Source organism: Microtus pennsylvanicus, chromosome 5 (genome assembly GCF_037038515.1).
Source record: "Microtus pennsylvanicus isolate mMicPen1 chromosome 5, mMicPen1.hap1, whole genome shotgun sequence".
NCBI lineage: Eukaryota > Metazoa > Chordata > Mammalia > Rodentia > Cricetidae > Microtus > Microtus pennsylvanicus.
The window spans coordinates 86,417,680-86,428,770 of record NC_134583.1 but is presented as its reverse complement, the minus strand read 5'-3'; the positions used below and the strand labels follow the sequence as shown (position 1 = coordinate 86,428,770).

Below are 11,091 nucleotides of genomic sequence, written 5' to 3'. Positions count from 1 at the left end.
CGGCTGAGAAGAGAAGACTGATGTGAGGCCAGCCTGGGATATGGAGCAAGACCCCATATCACACAAAACCCAAACAACAGCAGGCTCATTGCAGATTGCAAAAGACAATCCCATCTTTCTGGAAAGGATGGTTTAGGGGCTCTAGGGCCAGAAACAGGAGGAAGAGCCATGTATACCACCTGCCCTGGAAGACGTACAGTAGTCACAGTGGCTGAGGGACAGGGTTTGGAGGGGAAGCCAGGGGTGAGGTGGGCTGGAGCCTTTGGCACAGTCTGTCCATGTGGGCAGGCAGACGGGCAGTGCTCAGCTCAGAGCTGGAGGGAAGTGAGTCCGATGGACCAGCATCTGCTTGCTGTCTGGTCCCCAGCCTCAAATGCGGAATGTGTTCTGATAAGACCAGGATTCCCAGGAGATGGAGGGAAAGCCCCCACAGTGCCCAGGGGTCTCCTGAGCCTGGGCACTGCCCTTTGTGTACTAGGGTGGCATCTTGCTGGTCTTCTGTTGTCTCTTGGTGTGCATGGTGGCCTCACCACAGTGTGATGTCTTATTTTGTATGTGTTCTGTGTGTGGTATATGATTGTGCATGTTCATGATGTCTGATTTTGTATGAGTTCTGTGTGTGGTGTATGATTGTGCATGTTCATGTAGGTGTGCATGTGCCACATGTTGGTGTGAAGGTTGGAAGAAACAATAGAATCTGTTCTCTCCTACCTTCTGTGGGTTCCAGGAATCGAACCCAGGTCTTTGGGCTTGCACAGTCAGGGCCACTGAGTAATCTCACTGGTCTACCCATTTTGGTTTTATTTTTTAGCAGGTTTCATGATACATTTTTGTTTTGTAGCCTTGGCTGGCTTCCATCTCATAGGAATCTATCTACCTCTGCACCCCAAGTGTTGGATTTAAAGGTGGGGCCAACAAGCCTGGATTTCTGCTTCTGCTCCCCACCCATCACCTTTTGAGACAGGGTATCACTATGTAGAAGGCTGTGGCTGACCTTGGAGCTCTCTATATAGACCAGGTTGGCTTTGAACTTAGAGATCCATCTGTATCTGCCTTCCGGGTATGCATCACCACACCCAGCTCTCTGCCTTATTATTTTATTATTTTATTTTGATAAAAGGTCTCCTACTGAATCTGGAGCACACACATTCAGCTAGATAGGCTGTGAACCTTGAGGATCCTCCTGTCTCTGCACCCTGAGTTGTAGGTGAACTTTTCTGCCCACCAGTTCCCAAATACTGACACAGAAGCTCAATATTAATTATAAATGCTAGACCAATAGCCCAGGCTTATTACTCACTAGCTCTTACAACTTAAATAACCCATAATTCTTATCTGAGTTCTACCACGTGGCTTATGGCTAGTTACCTCAGTTTGTGCACATCCTGCTTCCTCTGTATCTGAATTGAGACTCCTCAGACTCTGCCTTTCTTCCTCCCAGCATTCTCTCTGTCCTGGAAATCCTGGCTAGCTATTGGCTAATCAGCTTTTTATTAGTAATGAGAACAACACATTTTCAGTGTACAGAGGAGTTATTCCACAACAAGCGCTGAGATTACTGATATGCTCTCTTGCCAAGCTCTTTAAAAAATTACATCCATCCATTTATCTACCTACTTATTTAGAGAGTGAGTGTGTGCATGTATGTGTGGTGGGCACACGTGTGACAGGGCATGTTTGTGGAGGTCAGCAAACAACCTGGGGAAATCAATTCTCTCTACTATGTGGGTCCTGGAGATAAAACTCAGGTTGTTGGGGCAGTACCCGACTTTTTCATGTAGATGTTAGAGATGTATTATGTAGATGATGTTCAATCAGACCCTTATGGTTGTATGACAGCCAGGGTACTAACTAAGCCATGTCCCTAGCCCCATGCTTTTACTTTAAAAGGACACAATGACCTTTGCTCAGAAATCATTTCCTGAGACAATGTGGTAAGCATTCACCAGCAGCTTGGTCGGAGGTACCCATACCTGTGTTCTTGGATCTCCAGGACCCCAGTGGAGAACTGTCTCCCTGAAGCCATCACCTGGATGGGAGAAGAGGAAGCCGATGTATTGCCAAGTCAGCTGTGCCTCTGCATCATCTCCCATCTCTGCACTTGGAGCTGCTGAGCCATCAAGATACAGGATGGGGCTTACCCAGGATCTGTGTCAAAGGGCACGGCACCTTCTAATGTCCTGTTATCTTGAGGAGCTGCTGTAGGCCTGGGGTGTGGGCACAGTACCTGCTGGAGTGAAGGCTGGCCAGTCATTTTCTCCAGGTTTGCTGTTATTGCTCAGGGTGATGGCCGTTCAAACACAGCGGATGTCCAGCAATAATCAGGTACAAACTGGCTCAGTTTCCTACAAAATACTTTTATTTGTTTTTATTATCAGACAGGGTCTTGTGTAGCTCAGCCTGCTCTGGAACCTGTGATTTCCCTGCTTCAGCATCCTGAGTGCAGACCCGAGGTTATTTTCATGCTTCTTAGATATCCGCTCTGTGGTCACAGCAAACGAGGTGCAATCTCTATGGTGTTAATCCGGAGGATGGTCTGTGGGTTCACGATGACTGAAAGAGAGAACCTTGTCACAGGCTGGGCCTCATCTCCTTCGCAGACAGCTGGTCCCAGCTCACTTCAACAGTGCATGCTGTCTGCCTCCTGGCCATGTCCTCTCCCCCAGTCTTTATTTGATGTATACTGACCACCTCACTCACCCCAGGGGCTCCACCTACAGTTGCAGATGTTGGAACCCCAGCAGCCTGAGGTCTAGCTAGGGTCTGCTCCTCTAGCTGCACTGGCCTTAAAGTTTTGAGGGGAGGATGGACCAACTCACTCTGAGGGCCAAGAATGGGCAAGGCTCCCTCCCTCTTTACACAGACTATGGCACTCCTGACTGGGGTGGATACACGAGACAACATCCCACTGCCTAGGACAGCTTCGCATCTGCCACTCTTACTATTTTGGGGGTGATGTAGGGAGGAAGCTGATTAAGAAAATTTTTTATTATTGCGTTTATTGTGTATGTGCATGCAGGTTGCCACTGTGTGTGTGTGTGTGTAAGTCAACATGGGTAAAATCTCTTCTATGTGGGTTCCGGGGTTGGCGAGTGTCTTTAGTTGCAAGCCATCTCACTGGTCCTGGGCTTGGTTTAAGACAGGACCTTGCTGTGTTGCCCCGGCTGGCTGGGCACTCTGCCTCAGCCTTCTTAGTGCTGGGAACCCAGGTTGAGCACTGTGTCTGGTCATAACCTCTGCTGTGCCACCCCACAGACAGACTCTGCAGCCACTCTGATCCTGGGCCCTGCCCTCGGGGCACCTCTGCCTTGCAGGGATTGGTGTTCTGTGTCCCTCTGTCATGCTTTGAGAACAATATCAAATGTCTACATGAGATCAAAGCAGGTAACAGGATGGGTCACACCTATTAGAGCCTAATAACCAGGTGCTCCCTCAGGGAAGAGGGGCAGTGGCATCTGCACTGAGGGTTCCCTGTGCTTCCCCTCAGGAACTCCCCTTACTCCAGAAAAGAGAGAACGACTGGAGGGCAAGAGGCACTAGTGCTCCCTCTGCCCTGCACGGTTCAGCTGGCCTCAGCCCCACATACCCAAGCCCACTGTGCCATGGAGTGTCAACTATACCCGGCGCATGTGGGAGCCGCTTCCGGTTTTCCAAAACCACCCAAAATACCACTGCTGTCCCCCAGTGTCTCAAGGTGGGTGCCATACTGGGTTCACATCTGCTATGTTGCATTGGGGTAATGTGAGTAGTACTGGGGTCCTCACCCCACAAACACTGGCATGACATCACCCTGGCTTTGCCCAGTTACCTGGCAGGGAACATAGGCTACAACCATTTGTGCTGGGAGGACAGGGCCCCAAAACACTCGCTGTCTTGCACTTACTTTTTTTCTTCCTGAAGTTTTTCCTTTTCCTAAACTTCATGTTAATTCTGGGCCATGATTCTGTCTTTTCAATGACCGTGGCTTCAACACGCACGAGATCCTTTCTAGAAAAGAGGAAGGAAAGGACAACTGGGCGGTGGTCGGAGAGTGCCCCTCCTGGGCAGCGTCAGCCTTACTGGCACCCTGGTGGGCCCCACAGAACTCCGGGTTCTGCAAAGGTCTCACGCAGCCCAGACCGACCTTGAACTCCCCTTACATCCAGGGAGTGACTCTGACTTTCTGATCCTCCTGCCTTTGCTTCCTGTGCAGGGACAGCAGACATGTGTGCTACATATGGTTTGTTCAGTGTAAACATCGTGAAAATAGTAAGAAAGCATAATGTATTTAAAAAGTCTTTTAGTCAGGTATGGCCTCCCACTACTTGGGAGGCAGAGGCAGGAGGATGGCCACAAATTCAAGGTCAGTTTAGTATACATTGTGAGTTCAGTCTAACCAGGGCTATACAGTTAAACTCAAAAAGACAACAAAAAAACCTTTATTTTATTTTTTTAAATTTTGTTTGTGGCGCTGAGACATAAACCCAGGGTCTCAAGCTTAACAGGCAGGCACTCTCCCCTTGAGCTGAACCACAAGCCCTTCAGACAATCTGAAAGACTACATGGCTGCCGGCTATGGTGGCACAGGCTTTAATCTCACAGCCGTGAGGTAGAGGCAGGTGCATCTCTGTGAAAGTGACTTCCAGAACAGCCACAGCGGGCACAGAGAAAGACCCTATCTTGACAAACCAAAATAAAATAAATGAAAGAGAAGCTGCACTGTGATGGACGGCTGGATGCCTCTGGGTCAGCAAGCACCCTCCAGAATGGAACAGGATATTGCATTAGCTCTCACAGTGATGTGCAGTAATCCCCACTGGGCCCCACCACACTGTGTCCAGTCTGTCAATCAGCCCAGGCCCTGCCTAAGCCCAGTGTTTAGTAGCTCATTACCCGAGGAGTGGCTTGCCGAGGAGTGTGAAGTTGTCTGCCCCGACCAGCAGAACCTGAGAGGATAAAATGTAGCATGTTTAATGGCTGGCTCCTCACCAAGGTCACAGAAACCACTGGGAGCAGGGAGTGGGTGATGCCCACAGGCTGAAACTGGATAGGGAACTGAAAATACAGAGAGGCCCAGGGCCCACAGTGCAGGGAGATAAATGACCTCTGCAAGCTGATCTCTGACCCCACCACCCCTGGAGAGGTGGATGCTAAAGGATCAGGAGTAGTCTTGTCCTCACAGCAAGTTTGAGGCTAGCCTGAGATACAGGAGACCTTGTCTCAAATAAAAACTAAATGATCACACTAAGCTGTTGGGGAATATGATTTTAATGTGTGTTACTTTTGTTTCTGCTGCATTTGTCTAACTCTGTGAAGCTGTGATTCATTGCCTGTCTAAAACACCTGCTGGTCTAATAAAGAGCTGAACGGCCAACAGTGAGGAGGAGCAAGGACAGGCAGCGGTAGCAGGCAGAGAGGACAAACAGGATGAGAGAGTATAAATAGACATGAGGAAGAGGAGGAGCAACAAGAGAACAAGGGAAGGAGGACGGCAGGGGCCAGTTACCCAGTCAGCCACAGAGTAAGACTGGAACATTTGATGGTCTAATACAGAGCTGAATGGCCCAACAGCAAGGCAGGAGCAAAGTTAGGTGGGGTGGCAGGCAGAGAGTATAGCTAGAAGGAGAAATCTGGAAGAGAAGGAGGAGCAATGAGAGGACAAGGAGAGGACAAGGAGAGGACGGTAGGATGCTAGGGGCCAGCCAGCCATGGGGTGAGAGTGAAAGTGAGATATACAAAAGGGAAGGAAAAAGCCCAGAGACAAAAGGCAGTCGGGTTAATTTAAGTTAAAAAAAAATAAAGCTGGCAATAAACAAGCCAAGCTGAGGCTGGGCATTTATAACTAAGAATAAGCCTCTGTGTGTGTTTATTTGGGAGCTGGGTGGTGGACTCCCAAAAGAGTAAAGAATAAAACAACAACACTAAGCGGCTCTGGCTGCCATCGTTGCTGCCCACACAGCATCCTGCTGGAACTTCCCGGCCTCCCTGCAACAGCAGATGCTGGAAAGCTTGTTCTGAGCTCCAGTGGCGGTTTTACACTGGTGACTGAAATTCTATGGAGGCGCACTTGGCCTGCTCACCCTCCACCAGCCCTGGTTTCCCCTTTGCTCTGCCCTGCACTGATTCTATTCCCCATCCACCGTGACCGGACTCCTGTTTCTCAGCGATGCACACTTGGTGCCCGAGTCCCTGAATCCACCAAACAACCTGCACCTCACCTTCTCCAGCCGGATCCTTTCTCCACACTGGATGTCCAACTCGTTTTCAATTAGAATCAGGTCCTCAGAGGTCACCTTCCATTGGTGGCTGGCAAAGTGCACAACAGCAAAGAGCCGGCCGTACTGGCCCGTGGCGATCAGCTCGTTCACCTTCCTCACAACCTCTGCAGGACAGCAGATGGCAGTCATTCCCTGGACAGGCCCTGGCCATCCACTTGTGAGGGGTGCTCCTTGCAGCTTGTCAGCCCTGCTTACCCACCCAGTGGGCAGGTTCAGGGTTAGGCTGGTGCTCTCAGGAGTGCAGTTCTGAGGCAGAACCCTCACTTTGTTTTGCTTTTTTTTTTTTAAATCAATTAAGAACAGTGGGCAAGCTGAACATGAATGGCACATGCCTATAATCCCAGTATTTGGGAGGCTGAAGCAGGAGGATTGTAGTGGTTTGAGTCTAGCCACAGCTACACCCCAGGGTGACGATGTATGCAGTCTGAAAAGTGAAAGGACAGTCTTTCTGCAGCTAAGGAGCCAGAATTCTGTCTCTCTGAGCTGACAGCTCTCCCCACTTCATCTTCTCTGCTCCTATTATCACCCTCTGGCTCAAGTCCCCTAGCCCTCAACTTTGCCATGAAAGGCACCAACTGAGCACTGAGACCCCACCCTAGGCCAAGGGCTGGACACATAGGATGGACATGACAATTCCTGTCCTGGAGACAGGCTAAGGCCAGAAGCAGCTCCTCACATTACTGGTGAAGGCTCAACGAGGAAGAGCCTTCAGTGTCCTTGGGCTCAACAGTCACAGAACTGGCCAAACACAGATCAAAAATACTCAGAAAACAACAAAAACATCAAAACCAAATGGGTGCACACACCAAACACACGCAGCCCTCTCCTGGTGGTGGTGCCCTGAACAGTGCAGTAGAGTGAGCACATAGGTCAGCGACAGACATGCTGCACACAAACACTTTGCTGTTCTACACCAGGGTGACATGCATGGATTCTGATAGCTGTCGAAAGTCCTTGCACCAAGTCCACAAGAGCCCTAAGCAGGAATGTATTTATCTTGAAGAGTATCTCAAACAATATTTTAAATGCCAGAAGATTGTCCGCAACAATGGGCACTTCTAACTCTGGGAAACGCAGCTGTGACTACAGCTGGCACAGCTGGGCTGCCTTTCCTGACACATAGCCCAGGATGGACATAAACTTGTGATCCTGAGCGCTGGGATGCCAGGCGTGCACCAACACATGACATAGCTGGAGATGGAGTTGCACCCACTCCCCACTCCCATCACGACTGCCTCGCGCAGATGCCAGAGGACTATTTATCAAATGAGCGTGCACCTTAAATGTTGGGCTCACATGTGCTGTGGTTCAGAGCACTCAGAAACCCGCTACCTTGCTCTATGGCAATGATTAACTCAGTGGCTCATGAGAGTGGACACTAGGTGCTACCCATTCATTTCCCTTTTTGTTCTGGCTTTTGAAATATAGTATAGGCTGGCTTCGAATACTCAGTAATCCTCCTGCCTGGGTCTCCCAAGTGCAAGGACTATAAAGGCCATTCTGCCCGGCCCCTGCAAAGTCTTACCTGCGTGGTGTCTGGTCTCTTCAGCACGGTCTGGCAGAACCACTTCTTCCCAGGGTGGTGAACTCAGGGAGGTCTTAGGGACGTTTCTGAAAAGCCATTTCATAAACTCACATCACACACACATGAAAGGCAGCTTCAAGTGCCCAAGAAACAGTTGTGTGGTGTCAGAATGGTGTGTGAGCACATGCTGCTATGGAGGGGTATGAGACCCACAACACTAATGCTGGCTCTAGATGACCAACGCAGGAGTTCCAGCTGTTCTGTCCCCTGGGGAATGTGCAGACTTCAGACCTAAGCCTTGTCTGTCTATGCTACTCACAACCACACAGAATATTTCGGTGCACATCTGCACAATGAATGGACACTTTCCCACCATACCTGTTCTCAGAGTCTCTAGGAATATGAATTCCATGGTCTGTGGCCAGGCAGTGACCTTGGGGGACCAGGACTAGCTGGAAGGAGCTGTTCTCTAAGAGTCTCTGTTTGGGTGCCATTAGATTCAGTGACTGTGCAGGACAGAGCCAGATGAAGAATACAGAAAGAGGGAGCTGGGAAGATGGAGTTGGCAGGAGGGCTAGACCTGTCACAGGAGAACTGGAAGAAGAGGCCGCTCAGTGAAATACCACTTGGGGGTTCTTCATGTTTTTGGGCTGTTTTGTAATTTGTCCTTCTAACAATCAAAGAAGCTTCTGCTGCTGAGAATATTCACATAGCAGGTTTCCTTACAGTTTTGGCCAAATCTGTATGTCAGATGCTGTTCTGGGAGTATGCATATATGTAACTTATGCATGCATTTATGCATTATTTGTTTGGGATCAAACTCTACGTGTGTGTGTGTGTGTGTGTGTATGCACATTTGTGCTGGAGGTGGAACCCAAGGCCTCAACTATGTTGGACAAACATACTATCACTGAGCTATAGTCCTCACAACCCCATCAAAATGTAGAGAATTTTTTTGTTGTTGTTTTCTTTAATTTTAAAGACAGGGTCTCTCTATTATGTAGCTCTAGCTGTTCTGGAACTTGCTATGTAGATCAGGTTGGTCTCAAACTCACAGAGATCCATCTGCCTCTGCCTCCAAAGTGCTGCGATTAAAAGCATGTGCTAACAGATTACCATTACACCCAGCCTCAAATTTAGAGAAGCATTTTGGTTTGTTTTCTTGTTTTATTTTTCATAGGGTTTTCCTATGTAGCCTTGGCTATTCTGGAACTTGCTCTGTAGACCAGGCTGGCCTAGAACCCATAGACCTGTCTGCCTTTGCCTCTTGACTGCTGGGATTAAAGGCATTTGCCACTACTGCCCGGCTTGAGAAGTTTTAACTTGAAAGTAACATTTCTACAGATGAATAGAAAACCCATCAAACCCACATATTGGTGTTATTACCCTTGTTGATACAAAGTGCTCTGTGAATTGAACCTTCGAGAAGCAGACCAGAGGGAGGCTGTAAGAACAAGAGAAACATGGTGGGTAGTTACTGTGATGAAATACACAGATCTGTTGGTCATGTCTGGTCTGACCTACTGTATCACAACCTGCCTCTGAAAACGTCCAGGTGAGGACTGGTGATGGCTTGCTGGATAAAGTGCCTGCTATATAGTGGGGGAACCTGAGTTGGGATCACCAGCATTAAAATAAAAACCCAGGCACAGCACCACCTGCTTGTTATCCCAGCACTCAGGAGTAGAGACAAAGGGATCTCGGGGGCTTGTTAACTAACCAAGTCAGCCAAAAGAGCCAGCTCCAGGATTAGTAAGGAACCTTCAGAAATAAGGTGGGGAGGGGATGGAGAGATGGGTCAGTGGTTAAGAGCACTGGCTGCTCTTGGAGAGGACAAAGTTGAGTTCCTAGAACCTACATGGCAGCTCACAATCGGCTGTAACTCCAGTTCCAGGGGATCTGTGATAGAATCGGCCTGACTCCATCTTAGGCGTGAAATCCATCTTATGGTCTTAATAATAAAATCCCAGAGTCAAATATAGGGAGAAGTAGAGTGGCCAGCCACTAGAGTTCTTACCTCTGCCAATGCTCAGACCAAAGGGGCGATCCTGTCTCTATAAATCCTCTCTACGAAACCTCAGACTGAATGCTGTCTCTCAGACTGAATCCTCAGACTGCATCCGTCTCCACGAATCCTCAGAAAGCACCTGAGCTTGTCTTCTTCCACCTTATACTCCTCTCTCCACTCGGCCATATTACTCCTGTGCTGCGATTAAAGGCATGGGATCCCAAGTGCTGAGTTCACCTTTGTGCGAGCTCTATTTCTCTTTTAGACAGATTTAATCTATAAGAACCCTTATCTCACCCATGCCTGAACGCTGACCTCTTGAACCCTGCCTTGGGGAAAGCATGAATAAAAAAGTTTGCTTTAATTAATTTGTCCATGATGATCTGGGTTAGTAGTTTTTCTCCTCAAATCTATGGGATTAATATCTGATCTCTTTTAGACTCCACAAGCACCTTTACTAAAACACATCTATAAGACACCCCCCACAAAAATAAACATCAAAATAAGTCGCTTTTTAAAAAAAGAAAAGGTAGAAGACAAACAGTGGTCACCTCACATTGTCATCCGGTCTCCACAATGGCATGTGCAGCCACTTGCACACATACATGCACACAACACATACTCCAAGCTAAAAGCATGGCCAACAAAACTAAAGACACACCACTTAGGTACTAGTTCTGTTTCAAGATGGTTCATCCATGGTCTAAGATCCTAACATCAAAACCACTCACTCCTTCCTTCGACGTCATTTTTTCTGATCCGAGGGTGGCTAGCAGCCCGAGGACAAATGTCCACGTTCAGGCATCAAAACCCTCCACATATAGCGGCTTCTGAATCGCTTCTCTCTTAAGTCCCCTCTATATGACCCTGGGTGGTACTTCTCTGAGCCTGTTTGTATCTTTGTAATATAAGACCTACACACAAGCTTAATAGCGTTTTTCATTATTAAACAACGAATTGAAGCAATCGCGTTCTCATCCCAGGTTCTCGTATTCCAAATCCGATGCACTATTCACCACGCACGCAACCAACACACACCTGGCACCAAGGCGGACTCAGACACAAGTGCGGCAGACGGCGGGCGCACCGCTTCTGTTTTCTCCCTCCCCAGGACTCCCTGGTCTCACCAGCTCCGGGTCCCGAGGGTGCCAGGATGCTGCGGCTACATACAGACACCAGCCGCCCGAAAGCTCCTGGTAACGCCGCGGCCGCTATGGACGCTGCCATTTTTTTTCCACAGTCCCAACCGGAAGCGGAAGTCGCACGAACTCGTGCGTCGACTCACTACCCCGGTGGGGAAC

At 48.8% G+C, this 11,091-nt stretch overlaps 1 protein-coding gene across 1 annotated transcript; it reads right to left on the bottom strand.

The window, feature by feature from the left end:
• Positions 1-2,337: 2,337 nt before the first annotated feature.
• Mrpl21 (mitochondrial ribosomal protein L21) lies at positions 2,338-11,071 on the bottom strand. The gene is made up of 7 exons (XM_075972940.1): positions 10,918-11,071; positions 9,169-9,226; positions 7,783-7,868; positions 6,198-6,361; positions 4,873-4,925; positions 3,884-3,987; positions 2,338-2,553 (listed from the first exon to the last, which is right to left on the bottom strand). Exons 1-7 carry the CDS (start codon positions 11,015-11,017, stop codon positions 2,489-2,491), a joined length of 630 nt encoding a protein of 209 aa, XP_075829055.1. The 5' UTR covers positions 11,018-11,071; the 3' UTR covers positions 2,338-2,488.
• Positions 11,072-11,091: the final 20 nt, after the last annotated feature.